This window comes from Linepithema humile, chromosome 5 (genome assembly GCF_040581485.1).
Source record: "Linepithema humile isolate Giens D197 chromosome 5, Lhum_UNIL_v1.0, whole genome shotgun sequence".
NCBI lineage: Eukaryota > Metazoa > Arthropoda > Insecta > Hymenoptera > Formicidae > Linepithema > Linepithema humile.
The window spans coordinates 2,243,786-2,258,701 of record NC_090132.1 but is presented as its reverse complement, the minus strand read 5'-3'; the positions used below and the strand labels follow the sequence as shown (position 1 = coordinate 2,258,701).

The following is a 14,916-nucleotide window of genomic DNA, read 5'->3' as shown; positions in this document are numbered from 1 at the left end:
TTTATTCTTTGCTGTTGATAAACTTTGAAACTTCTGCTTTGGCAGTTAGTTTGCAGTTTGTTGATAACAAACATAATGACAAAACTTTGGGTGGGCAAACAGCAAAATTCTCTTTTGCGAGAGTGGAAGAAGTTTCTTGCATATAAGTAACATTTCAACAGTTTTTTTTTTGTTTCAAATTTTAATTATTAAATTTTTGTTAAGAGAAAATGTAATAAGCTAAATGTCTCAGTGGCTAAACATATTTCAATCTTCAACTATATATAAAAAACAATTTATAAATATTTATAAATATAATGGCCACAAAAACTGGTATTTATAAATATCCATATTTTTTGCAAATATTTAATTTTAATAATTGTCGTTTGTTAATTATAATTTTAGTTTGTTTTTGTTAGATCAACTTCAATTTTTATTATATATTCAGAAAAATAAAAAAAAAATTATATATTTAATAATTAACTCTTACTTGTCCGGCTTCTGAGACATTTATCTTACATGCACTAAAAATTTGTCAAAGTATTGTATAATATATTGTAATATTTATTGTACAACATATTGTATTATGTAAATATTTATTTTGTATTATTACTATTTGATTTTATTAAAATATTTTTTCGACAAATAATGCGTTTTACTTAGCACTTTCCATAAAAAAAATATCTATAAAAAAATCTATAAAAAATATAAAATAAAAATCTATAAAAAGTTTTTCTTTTATCGAACAAGTTAGAAAAAATAATTTTACATATTTACTTTATTAAAAATATTGATGACCTAACTGTGTGATAATTTAGGCAAATATTAAGAAGTCAGTTGTTATTTATACAATATTAAACATGTTGAAAGTATAGCTAACGTTTATCAATGCAAAATTAATGAGAGCATAAGGATATTCAAAAATAATGCTTGGATTGTGCCTGGTGCTACTGTTTCTCGCTTCAACCTCAATATTCAGAGGGCGTTAGCGTATAACGATTTTTTTTCAATGCGAGCATACAAGAGTTCTCGTAAGGTTAGGCGAGATACATGGAATATATTTCATCGGTACTACGTGAGAAACCGTTTTCTTCTGATAACACTTGCAAGCACATCTGATAGGAATTGTCACTGTGATGATATAAATGTTTGGAAAAGTTTTAATATAAAATATGTGTAAATAATAGGGTCGTCTGCCTAATTGAATAGTTCCTAAAATATAATTTATTTCATTATGTACAAGAAGCACACAACTTAAATTCAATATCACATATCTCAGAATGAGATATGAAGCTCTTTAAATTGATAGTGCATCAAAAGAATTTTAGTGGGGAAGATCTAATAATCAATCCGAAAGATTACCCTGGTATAAAAACTGGCGATGTCGTGGAAATCTATCATTCAGAAGATGAGTTCAGTCGCTTATTGTTGCAAGTTACCTCTTTCAAGGAGGATCTTCAAGGACGTGAGACTATTAGTGTGGAGAATAACGTAGCCTCGATGTTCCAGTTAAGAACATTTGCCGATGTATATATGAATATAGTCAATCCAGAAGACGTAGCTCTAGATTCTATAGAATTGACTTTCAAAGATCAGTACATGGGACGCAGTGAGATGTGGCGTTTAAAGAACAGCTTGGTATTGTATTTTTTATTCTACATCTATATTTCAATTGATATCTTTTGTATATCTATATAAACTTCTTTTATTTTTTCCAGGTGAACACTTGCGTTTATATTAATAAGAAAATAGAGTTTTGTGGCGCCTGCTTAAGATGTCAAGTGCATGAAATGTGGTCACAGGGCGATCGTGTTGCCTGCGGTGTTATAACAGACGATACTAAGGTTTGCACAAAATTATGTTACATATTATATCGAACTCTGAACTCTATTATAAAAGTAACTATGATTTCTAGATAGTATTTCGTTCTTCTACAAGTATGGTATATCTGTTTATTCAAATGAGTTCTGAAATGTGGGATTTTGATATACATGGAGATCTTTATTTTGAGAAAGCAGTCAATGGATTTTTATCAGATTTGTTTCAAAAATGGAAGAAGAATGGCAGCAATCATGAAGTTACAATTGTACTCTTTTCGAGGACTTTCTACAATGCGACTAGCTTGGAAGAATTTCCAAATCATATGAGAGAATGCTTGCAACATGATTATAGAGGGAGATTTTATGAAGATTTTTACAGAGTTGCAGTGCAGAATGAAAGATTTGAGGATTGGAGTAATATCTTGGTACAATTACGCAAACTGTTTACTGATTATCAAAAAATTGTTTTGGAGTATCACCAAAAGCCGGGCACTACTATGCCCAAAGCAGTGAATTCCACCGCTGCGCAAGGCAATTTTCTGGAAGTGTTAAATATGTCTCTAAATGGTAAGTATTAAGTGAGGAATAATGAAAGAAAAATTTACAGCTTTGTTTTAATTGTCACATTTTCATAGTTTTTGAGAAACACTACTTGGACCGCAGTTTTGACAGAACTGGTCAGTTATCTGTGGTGATTACTCCTGGAGTTGGAGTTTTTGAAGTTGACAGAGAGCTGACAAATGTGACAAAGCAAAGAATCATTGATAATGGTGTAGGCAGTGATTTAGTATGCGTTGGAGAGCAGCCACTTCATGCAGTTCCTTTATTAAAAGTACGATGAGTGCAAATACGTGCACACATGCACACATAACTTGTTATGTAGTAAAATAATGCATAATATTTCTTGTTTCAGTTCCATAATAAAGATTCTTCTATTAATGCACCGGATGACTACAGCATGCCTCACTGGATAAATCTTAGTTTTTATTCCACTAACAAAAAGATTCCCTATTCTACATTTATACCGCGAATCAAGCTGCCGCAAAGGGTGTCGAAGCATCTTGCAGATAATGGAAAATTAAATTGCAAAACTAGACTTCTGCAGGAAGATTCAAGGGAATGTCTACATAATACTTTATTCGATTATGATGCTTACGACGCACAAGTGTTCCAATTGCCAACAGTTCATACTTCAAGGTAAATAAATGTATTATTTTTTAACTTATGCATTGCATAATAAATCCTAAATTTTTTTCTTTAGTGACAGATTGTCATGCTCATTAAATTGATATATATGTGTATATCTCATTATCTTTTTTTTCTAGCGTACAAAGAATAAGTACAAGAACGAAAAAGACGAGTGTAGCGTGTCTTGAAACACATAACAATGGTCATTTGTTAAAGCTCTTGAAACGTAAAATGTCGGATCCTGATATACATCATCCTCCACCTGAGACACATTCGCCACCAGTTGCTACGTCACGGAGTGCAGCGATAACGATTCCACATAAAATTGACGACGATAATAACGAATCTAATGGCGAAAGAACTGGTGGGCATATTTGGTAATGAATTTTTCATCATTAAGACGTTTATTACATAATTCTTTTAACTGTGTTAGGTGTATCTAGAACACCAATTAAGAATGATTTGACGGATTCGGAGATATCTCCGCCTTTTAGGCCTGTTGTTGGTAGTGCTGGTAGTCCGACGAATTCAATTTCTCAACCAACAAATATACTTAGACCTGGCAGAGCATTAATCAATCCTTTCGATCCATCGCACGTCACCATTAAACTTACCAGTAATAGACGAAGGTGGACTCACATATTTCCGAAAGGCAAGTATAGAACCCTTTTTATATTATTAAATAATTTATATTGTTAAATATAATTGACTTTATACTTATTTTAATTTTTTTGTAAATATAAAATTGATATGAATGAATGGAAAATCATAAATTTGTACGTACAATGAACTAACATATCAACATAATTCTAGGACCAACAGGAGTGCTGATACAACAACATCACTATCAAGCTGTTCCGACACAAACATGCTCGGAGTCACAAAGTGAGATTACTTCATCAACCCTGAGCGGATCACCGATGGAACTTGGAGCGAACAATGCAAATCAGATTTCGAGATCAGCGTCCCAAACAGGATTTCAAGATCGTTAGTATTTAGTGTCATTAACTTGAAGCATCTTTTAAAGTACATAAAAATAAGAAATCCAGTAAATAATGAGATTTATTATTCTTCCAGATACAAAAGGAAAACCATTGCGTTCCAATCCTACAGCTAATGGAGAGAAAGCTGTAAATCCTTCTTCAACTATGGCGAATAAGAGTTTGACTCTTTTGTGGGGTGCCACTGGTGAGCAAGAGTGGACGCCTGCTCTTACAACAGGTTTGCTTTAGTGTTTCTGATTATTATCTGAATTTATTGACATTTTGCAGGGAATGCTAGAGGTATTAGGAACATTATCATGTCCAAAAATTTATTAATACTTTTTTCCATAATTACTAATTTGTCGTCTAAATAATTAATACAGACATTTTAAATTAAAACATATTATATATAAATACTATGAGATTTAATAATTTCATGTATATATATTCTAAAAATGCAACAAAGTTATCGACTTTCAATAACCTTACAGTTTAAAGAGAGAATTCTTCATGAGTCCGAAATTTAGAGATTTATTATTCGAGATTGAGTAACAAGTTACATTATGTAATACACACAATTTTAATATTCAATGTCTAATAAGTTATATGATGCTTTTTGCGCGCATTGTGCTTTAATCAATTTACTCAGTTTTTGATGTAATTTGAGTGATATGCTTATTAATATAATAAGCAGAGGAGCAGTTTTAGTTTTGGCTCCAAATTATAGTGTAGCTTTGAATAATCAAAATTAATTTCCTCCCTTTGTGTTTTATATACAAATATAATGTTACATATGAATGTATACCACACACTACTTTTAAATTATATATATATATTATATACACATTACATTTACATTACGTTACGTCACGTTTTAGACTTTTAATTACATTTACATGTTTAATATCAAAAAAGATTAATAGGCCATCACGATTTATAAGATTTATGAAAGAATGAAAATACTTGAAAGCGGCATTTTCAAAGCGAAAATACTATCAAAATATCATTCATAATTTTTTTTTTTATTCAATTCAAAACTCAATGTATGTAATACAAGGAGTATTTTATGATGCGTTAAACATTTTTTTTTGCAATCCATTTTTTTATTTAATTCTGCATTTGTTCAATGTGAACAAGTAGTATTTCTTTATAGCAGCTTTGCTTAACACTATCTTGCAGTTATATTTCCGTTCTCATAAAATCATATTCGCTGCATCATCGGACGATTTCCAAACATTTACGAGCAGTTTGCAGAAAAAATATTTTCATTCTTAAAAATATCGATATTTATTTTTACAAGACCCTCTCCATTATCAATATGAATAATGTTGTTACATTTACTTCCATGCTATGGTACGTCTAATTGGGATGCAACGCTGGACGCATTGATACATGTGTGATGTACAACTATGATGTCACTTATGCTGTTTTACAGCAATCATAGGTTAGCGCCATACACTATCAGGAATTGATTCGGTTATGGTATACATTTGTCTGTTATTAGGGACGTTAGTTCGAAGTAGAAATTATTAATATATTACATAGTTCTTCACAATTCTTCTTCACCATTTCTTCGCCATAATTGTTTTCCATACATGTTGTGCATGTGTAATATATATGTGCAGTAACTTTTAAAAATTTCTTTTCTCTCTTTATTTTCAAGCAGTGTAAAACGCACTTCTCATATTCTCGGTGTGTCTTTTTATATAGAAGCCTAATGTGACCGCTAAAATAGCTTTCAGTTTCCTTTCATTTATCGCGCAGGCTGTTGCTTATCGTTTGCTAAGCATTTCACAATTTGTGTTTATCACTTAGCTTTACCTCACATGCTTATGTCTTTTTGCATTATTAATATTCTTTTCTTGTACGATTTTATGTGTGTCTCTTCTCGCTAGTATTCTGCAATATCAGCCTCAGTTCTTCACATTTATACGATGTTAAAGCATATCTACATGATACATAGTTGTTTATAGATGCTTATTACATTATATTCTCTCTTTTCTGTAGTTCTGTGACATAATCGAGTAACTTTATTGCACCAGTATAAAATGAATAATGCATACATATCTATATTCTAAACTTATTAGATATCTGCTATATGACTCAATAACACAAAATTGACATATCACTATTCGTAGAATATTTGTTACGAGCACATTAACTAATAATTGTTAAACAGCATGTGTTTCAACTTTTTAATCTTTATCATATATAATTTTACAACACACTGAACAAATACAAGTATCAAATGCATATTCAGTAGTGCATCTTTGTAGCAATTGAACTTATTGATGGATAAATGATTCAATATGATAAAGATTAAATTTAATGTACAGAATGTTTTGAAAAGTTTTTGAATAAAAGTAAACAATTGTTCAATTAAATTGAAATTAACTTAAATTTTTTCATTTCTTCGTATGTATATAAACGCTTTAAAAACCAATGAAGTAAATCTAGATTACAATGAACGTTTTAAGCAATTTTTTGCAGAATATGTGGTTAGCATATTTTAAAACATTCTGTATAATCGAGATTATTTAGTATTAGTAGTTTTCGTTATGAGAAAAAATAATTTATATTGGGTTAAAGGGGCGTTAAATCGAACAATGTAGTGGATTCTCGATAATCTAACACTTCTAAAAATTTTATTTCACACAATTACTGTTCAGAATATTGTTTAGAAAGGTTTTTATTGCAAAGTATATTTTTTTAAAGCAACAATTGTTATATGATAGAATTTTCATTTGAACTCAAATATAAATAGCATCATTTAATACGATTTTTCTACAACTTCTATTTGTTCGCAACAAGCGATATCTTATCGAGCACCCATTCTTTGTGATTATATAATATTATGACGAAGAAATAGATATTTAATAATATGAAACATTGAAAAGAAACAATATCAAATATTAAGACATGTTATTTCTAAAATTATGCAGTTTTTTTTTTATAACTACGAGTACAAATTCAATAGGCCCAAAAATTTATCTGTTTCTTCTTGTATAGATGCGCGATATCTTTAATCACTTTAATCACTTTTAAAACCTTGCTCGAACAGGAGTCGATTGGAAATCGTTAACGATTCCCGCGTGCCTACCTATCACTACAGATTACTTTCCGGACAAGCGAAGTTTGCAAAATGATTACGTCGTGTCAGATTATAATCTGCTTCCGGACGACGTTAACGCTGATTTTGCTCAACAACGAGCGATATACAAAAAACCGCTCACAACCGTAGAAGTGTTTAAAGAGCTGGTTTCACAGCGCTTGGCTCAGGTATAAATAGAGAATTAAGTTGAATGCAATTGTATCGATTTATACACCGAAAAATAACCGTAAATATTGCGTTATCAAGGGTTTCCAGTTAATAATTTTACCATCGGTTAACAAAAATCAAAGCAACGTGGTTGGTAGCAATGTCGCCGCGTCGATTAGTACAGTAATACGCGGCAGGCAGACCGAGTCCGAACCTAAAGAAGAATATCTGCTTAGCATTGGAAGAATTTTTCATAAGATATCTCTGTTCGATAATTCTATAACAGTCACGAGGTATCGTCCGAGGTAAATAATTTTATCAACTACGGAGTCTTCTACTGACTAATTAATTACACTGGAATTTGACAAACAAATACTGTAATAATATAATATAATTGTGATACAACAGGCATCCTTATCCACCTTTCAATATTCACTATCGATATCGGTTCCACGCTCCGCATCATGACACGTACGAAGTGTCGTGGGTGTCTTTCACGACAGAGAAACTCGAGACTTACAACTGGAACTATCTGGATCATTATATTTGCACACGAGGCCACACCGATTTCGCTTTAGTGGAAGTATGTGCATTTGGATAAAACCAGCTTTACGCATAAATAGAATATCTGAATTTTAATTTTTTACACGTGCATTTGTATTTTTAAAGGCTCTCAAATATTGGAGGTTTCGGGTATTTTTATTGCCACTTCACAATCATGCGACCCGCAAAATTTTGGAGGGTTCCTCGAGATGCGACATATACACACCGCCCAGCAATGCTGAGCAGGCATCATTGATGGACGGTTTCCTGCGTTTCATCGAGGGGTGGCTGAACAAAATACGACGGCCAAACCCCAATAAAAACTGGGTAACCTCTTCATTTCTAATTTTCAGTAAATGAATAGAGACAAAGTTAATAATTTTTGAATTACTTATTCCAACAAGAGTTTTAACTGTCTAATTAACTGTAATAGATTAGGAGACGTTGCAAAAAGTAATCGCATTTTAACAAGATCTTATTCTGGAAAGAGATTGAAAGTCGTCTTATCATTAACGAGAACTTGTTAATTAAATTTTTTTATGTAAATTTTGTTGTGTGAAAGATTTCTATGCACTGCCAATAATTTCTTTTTGGAACGTCTGATTATATTTATAGGCATTTTAATTGCAGTTATTTTATTCTACTTAACATAATATTTGAAGCTTGATAGTTTTTGTTGTATAATGTTATACTATTTGGGGAGTTATTCTATATATTTTTTTTTAATTTGGACAAAAAAGATACAAAAAACATATTTTCAGCTTACAAGAGTAAGAATTTTTCGGAGACAATTTTTTTTTCTTATACGTATATGAGGAAATATGATATAAAAATGATATTTTCTGGAATATCTCCTCTATTTTATACTTGAATGTTGCATGCTCATATTTAATTGATTTTCGCAGATTTATTTTAATGCTTTTGTTAATTATTTACATCTTACATTAACTTCTGAATTATGCAGTCTCTGTCAGCATATTTAGCATAAAAATCTTTCTAGCAAATAACGATCTGACAATCTAATTTTGTAAATATGGCATCGCGACGTGCTGTATAACATGCTGGAGAAGGAATACGAGAATTCATTGAAACATAAAATAAGAAACTAAAACCAAGATATAAAATGCACGGCTTTTTATATAGCTTCTTTCGACACATTGCGTTAACGTCAGCAATAATATGTACAATAGCAACATTCAGCAGTATTAATTTACTACTTGACGATATAATACTTGTACATTACAATTATATATTACATACGATCGTTCCGAGATACATATCAAAGTATCTGTGAAAACACGCGTGCGTTGACAGGAAATGAAAATTACAAATTCTCAATATTACATATTCAGTTACAAGATCAACGAACAAATAGGTTTACAAATTCAATATTATATATACGTATACGTATGTGCGATAGATAGAGGGAGAGAGAGAGAGACTTGTAGCTGGAATGTTTGTACGGGGAGGGGTATTCAGCATGATATGTTTCAGAGCCCCACAGCTCTAGGTGGTGTCCCTCCAAGAGATCCTGCCTCTCATTTGACCAGACGCAGGCACAGCACGAGCCTGATATTCCTCACTAACCAGGTACATCCTCCCCTCCTGTAGCCTTGATACGCTGAGTCCAGCTAAGTTCTCGTTGAGATTCTCGTTCAAGAACGAGCTTGCGACTAGTTAATTACGAGCAGGACAATAAGAAATTTCAAAAAAGCCTTTGAAATTTGAGAAAGCCTTCGATTCTACGGACTATCGTGCACAGTATACTGTTCCCAACTTGCGAGTTCCGTGAAGCAAAGTTGCAGCAAGGGAGAGAATTTTACGAGACGGTGAATTTTTCGACCGCGGGGAAATCAATTCATTAACATCGAAGTGTCTTGATTAAAAAAAAATCTCTCGCTCCTCGATGTGAAATGATCTCTACTGGTGCAATTTTAGTTGACCTTCACGATGTTCGTTAGACATATCCGAGTTTCGATAGAATCGCTTCTTTGATACATGTTACTTGGAATGATCAAGCAGCTTACACAATACAATATATCACGATAACTGTGATCGTGCTTGATATTTTTGCATTGAATGTGCATCTATGATTTTAGCGAGCTTATCCGTTTATGCGTGAGATGTTACGATGTTTGATCTACACTTTTCTCTCGTTTTACATACGATCTAATGCCTTACGAGTGCGACGTTTTTAATGTTGAATATCGCATTAAACGGATACATATATATATATGTATATATATGTGTGTATATATATATATATATACATATACATATATATTCTCATCAGCTTGATCATTACCATTCACAGTTACCCATACGTGTCATCATATACTTTCCAGACCAGTCTAGTCGGCAGCTCTCCTTTCAGGGAGCGACTCGGGAGCAACCGTCTGCCAGAGAAACCGAGACCAAGGTTTGAACATGTCTACATTGATGATTTGAGCATTGTTGCTTTGTGCCAAATTTTAATAATGTGGTTTTGCGAACTCCTTCGTTTTCAGTGGACTATTCCAATTCAATAATTTTTTTTTTTTTTTTTTTTTATCATTTTCGCTTTGTTTATTACATACTGCAAACGTGTTTGACGACTGGAGCGAGATATTGCATCATGATGTGTTTTGATTAGCTTGATTGATTTTGAAAATGTATATAATGCTTTATACTTTCAGTAATGTACATTCAATATTAAACAATTTATTTTTCTAGCGTAAAGAATGCGTTGAGTGTGAATATATATATATATATGAATGATTAGAAATTGAAATGCACGATGAAAATATGAAGCATTAATTAGACAGTGAATCGAGTCAGTTAACTGGAATTCGACATTGCCGATGCGTATGGATATTATGAAATCGATTTCTTTTCAGTTTCACGCTTTTGGTGATAGACAATAATCTTGCTAAGATTCAGGTGCAACTAAAAAGGGATGCAACAGTATATTTTTTATATTAACACATTGCGTATGATGTTTCATCGATGTTTAACTCTACCGCTATCATGCATGTGTTTTGATTTTGCGAGATGATCACGTAAAAAAAATATATATGCTCGAGCACCTTTTGTTACATGTACACACGATTACATATATATATATAATTTTGTCACACAATAATAGGAAGTGTAGCGCCTCTCCTCACACCTTTACGTGCGTGTTTATGCTTTTGAGATAACACACTCGCCACGACACTTTGATTAATATCACTTCTCAACATCACTCGTGGAGCAGATGCGACGCGTTCGGAGGAAAGTAAGGAGGTCCCGAGAGGGACCGTGTTTGTATCATAGTTTCTGTATCTTTCAGCTTCTTTCATCTTTTCTGTTCATCTTCTGGCTAATACCCGGCGGAGCGTAGGTATAACGTGCCGAAGACGTAAAGGTCACGTGTGACGCAAAGTCCAAGTTCGACGGCACTTATACCCATGCTCCGCGCTGTAGAATATTTTGGTGGTGAGTGAGGGAGTGACGGGGTGAACTCCTCTGTACAGGAGAGGCATGTAGTGAATACCGCTGCGACTGCCCGTACGTGCCTCGACACTCCTCGCCACGTGCCAAACAGGTTGGTCTTATTCTGTTATTCCTTTCTCGAGTCAGATTAAAAATACTAAACTTATTATTTGTGTGCGTTATTGGTTTTTGTTTCCGCAATAATACGCAAATATCGGACTCCCACGATTTTATCGGGTATTCTTTTAGTCGCATTAGATATACAACTGGCTGCGAAATGACGTGACGTAGAGCATTTATGCTTGTTCGCTTATAGCAGTACGCTTATTTTTCTAAAACGATTAATTTTTAGAATTAATTGGACTGCAATTTAACAAAAATATTACTTACAGCTTATATTTTTTTCAGTATTGAATATCATTAATAAAAAGTTAAGGATCTAACAGGGATAAATAATGGCTTATAATCGAAGCTTTTTCTTTTTTTTTTTTTCTTTTATTTAATCTAAATTTATGTCTATGACTAAAAGAACACTTGGTGAACTACGTGAAACTATTTCGTGTGTCTTTTGTCTTTGAAAATTTTATAAGAATAAAATTCACATAATTTCTGTACAGTAGCATCATTTTCGTGTAAAATCGTGATCGTGTTTTTGTTAAGATTGAATCTAGTTTACTAAAAAATAACGTAAAGTGCATAAAAAAAGATTTTTGCTTTTCTTAAAGTATAACGATTGCAAGTTTACATTCAAAAGCTTTATAAACTTTGCATTAATTTTTTGTGCCTGTACAATTATTTAACCAATGCTTATTTCTATGTGAACTAGATCAGGCTCCAAAGTGATGGACAGAGGCCGTGTATCGCCTGCTAGCGAAGCCGTTTTGCCGTTGTCGATCGAGCAACAACAACAGGATCATTTTGATACCAATGACGACAGGTATAATAATTTACTTTAGTTATATCATTGCGAATCACTCGCTTTAAAAACCAATTTTATTAGACATTTTATGGAATTTTATCGGTATTAATAATTAAAATTAGGAGGTAAAATTTTTAATTTACCAGAAAAATAGTTCATCTCGATGTACATCAAAACTAAATAATAAATCTTATAAGCTTAGCTCTTTCTCATGGCAACCACATTGAATACAGCCTTAAATGCATCGATATTTATGAATATGTAACGATGTAAATATAATTGTGTATCTGTTTGTCCATAGTACGAGCATGGAGTTGACGAAGATAAAAAGCAATGCGACGAACGCGGAAATTTTGGAGGCCATGAAACACCCTCAGACTGGTGTCGGTTTCTTAACGCAACATCCCTCACTTCCAAGCCAAACATTTGTTAGTGCCGACGCGATCCAATGGTTAAATAATCATATAGAAGGCGGTGTGGAAGTCGAGCAAAGTATTAATATCATGAAGGTAGAGATTTGGAAAGAAACTTTTTATTTTAAACATAGAAACATAATATTTTAGAGCATTTCTTTGTTTAAATATAAGATTTCATGCATCGCAACAAAGAAATCTGTAAATATTTGAAATATCTTTCACGAAACGTTGTAATACTTATTTCTTTGTGTAGGGAATGATTCAAGACAAATTAATATGCCATGCATCCGGCGACTTCTCGCAACCATTTATCTTGGGATTTTATTTGTATCACATTGTGCAAGATAAGGAAAATCAAAAAGGTGAATAACGCGATCAAACTTTCGGTATTTTTGCGATTTGTTTAATCGTGTTTCTTTTTTATAACAGCCGCGGATTATTCCGCTCCACTTGGTGATCTACAGAGTTTCGAGAACGAGTGGGTGGAGGTGGAGATGAGACCGCCGAAAGGGTGGTGCGAACAAACATCTTCGATAACACTGTCAACAGTTTCATCTCCCATAACCATACCTAGTTGCGACACGATTGACGAATCCAATGTTCCACCTTTCTTGAGAGACGACATCGATTTGACGGAATCGATAGACGATAGAAATTGCACGGGTAGGAATGGAAATATTCACGACGATGATTTATACTTTGGATCTTTGAATATTTGCTAAAATATTAAAAACTTCTAAAATTTTTAATAAGGAGCTTAGATATATAGTTTCATAAAAAATGTCAATCATAAAAATAATTGATCATAAAAAATATAATTATGTATTTTTTTTGCAGTGCCATTGTATAAACACACTCACCTTGATATCGACATTAATACTAAAAGCGATAGGATCGAGTGGGGTCATTTAAGGTATCAATCTACTTACAAAGTTGATCATTCTTACGAACTCGTGGCGCAATGGGTGGCATCGTCCGGCAGTATAGTGGCCGATCTAGTAAGTAACAATCTCCTCTTCCTCTTTCTCATCCTAAAAAGTGTAAAATTGAATAGCTAACGATTACTCTTTCTGTAAGATATTTGTTTGGCATCGCAAAGCTCAAATGTGCGGGATACAGATGGTGCCCATTCCTAGCGACTTATTAGCACTGCCATATACCTTGAAGAGCGATCCTCTCAGAGGACCTATTTTCATACCACTCGACACGGAATGCTTGATGACGAATAAACGATATCTCTTTGAAGGTTTGTCCCGAAACCAAATCTACCATCATTTTGTATTGCAAATCTGATGAATAATAATAAACGCATATTTGCAGAGTTTCGGGAAGATACGTACGCGCAAAGACTATTTTTATTTCAAGAGGCAATTCTGCAGAGATTCGGCTTCGTATCGTGCTTAGTTGAGAACACGGAGCATGATCGTCAATACGTTCACCTCACTGGCAACGCATTTATACTAGTGCCATCGACTACGAATACTCGACCGCGTCCACGGACCGGTACCAACGTTGTGCGGCGGAACATGGGACAGAAAAGGTATCCGGTCCATCCGGACCAGCCGAGTCCGCATGAAGCGTACATCACTAGGCATGTTGGTGGCAAAAATAAGGATGACCATAATATGGACAGAAGAGTGAGTAATAAATATATTTAAGCGTACGACTTTTTGTGAATTAATTAATAACTTGCAACAAGACTCGGATTTATTAATGAGAATTCTTGTCGATACACAAGAGAGAAATATTAAATTATGTGTTGTTACAATGTGGATTTCTGCAATAAGAATTCAGTATCAGATTTTGTTGAATAAAAATTACAATTGCTATTGATTTTAGATGGGTTTTTTGTGGTCCTGGAATCACATGGTCAGTCGCAAGTGGAGGTCCACCTCGACGGGCGATGAATTATTTCAGAAAAAAATCATAGAGGATTTCCGACATTTCTGTTCCAATGGAGACAACAGACTCAAGTTGTTTTGGGAAAGCTGTTGGGAGTTGAAGGAGAAAACGTGTACAAAAACCAAATAGCAGGATATTATTTTTTAATGTTTTTTAACTTTGTCTGAAGATTTATAAATTGTCACGAATCATATAGTAAATTTCATCAAATTATCATCATCATTCAACTGTTAATTTTAATTCATCAAAAGTCATCGATGTTTATGAGGTGTAATCGATATAAGCAGGATTGTAAAAGTATACATAAATTATTTGTAATTACAAACGAATGAAGAATGATGAAGATTTTAATAGACTACTGTCATTTAGACGCAGGAAAAATTAGGATATTTTTAAGAACAATTTGTAGAAAAAATAAGAAAGAATTAAAAATCAAACTTTTGGCATTATAAAT

The 14,916-nt window shown here is 33.1% G+C and overlaps 1 protein-coding gene across 7 annotated transcripts; it reads left to right on the top strand.

Annotated features, from left to right (window-relative positions):
• The first annotated feature begins 990 nt into the window (after positions 1–990).
• Iml1 (GATOR complex protein Iml1) lies at positions 991–14,915 on the top strand. 7 transcript variants are annotated; one of them, XM_012372767.2, is made up of 25 exons: positions 991–1,617; positions 1,698–1,823; positions 1,895–2,366; positions 2,435–2,631; positions 2,713–2,996; positions 3,125–3,351; positions 3,421–3,639; positions 3,801–3,974; positions 4,065–4,208; positions 5,406–5,414; positions 7,032–7,249; positions 7,329–7,534; positions 7,638–7,812; positions 7,899–8,099; positions 9,267–9,362; positions 10,087–10,191; positions 11,267–11,337; positions 12,052–12,162; positions 12,446–12,653; positions 12,814–12,922; positions 12,990–13,223; positions 13,398–13,558; positions 13,638–13,806; positions 13,881–14,197; positions 14,400–14,915. In XM_012372767.2, the coding sequence occupies exons 1-25, from the start codon at positions 1,267–1,269 to the stop codon at positions 14,589–14,591; spliced, it is 4,776 nt and encodes a 1,591-aa protein (XP_012228190.1). In that variant the 5' UTR covers positions 991–1,266; the 3' UTR covers positions 14,592–14,915. The 7 variants fall into 7 exon arrangements, with proteins under 7 accessions (XP_012228190.1, XP_012228192.1, XP_012228191.1 ...); XM_012372769.2 differs by having other exon boundaries at positions 3,125–3,364; positions 3,482–3,639; XM_012372768.2 differs by lacking the exon at positions 5,406–5,414 and having other exon boundaries at positions 992–1,617.
• The last annotated feature ends 1 nt before the right edge of the window (position 14,916 follows it).

Bases quoted from the DNA above. Each gene is read 5' to 3' on its own strand.
- Iml1 (XM_012372767.2), top strand. From the start codon at position 1,267: ATGAAGCTCTTTAAATTGATAGTGCATCAAAAGAATTTTAGTGGGGAA. The intron at 7,535-7,637 runs GTAAATAATTTT...GTGATACAACAG, and splicing joins GTCACGAGGTATCGTCCGAG to GCATCCTTATCCACCTTTCA. The intron at 7,813-7,898 runs GTATGTGCATTT...GTATTTTTAAAG, and splicing joins CCGATTTCGCTTTAGTGGAA to GCTCTCAAATATTGGAGGTT.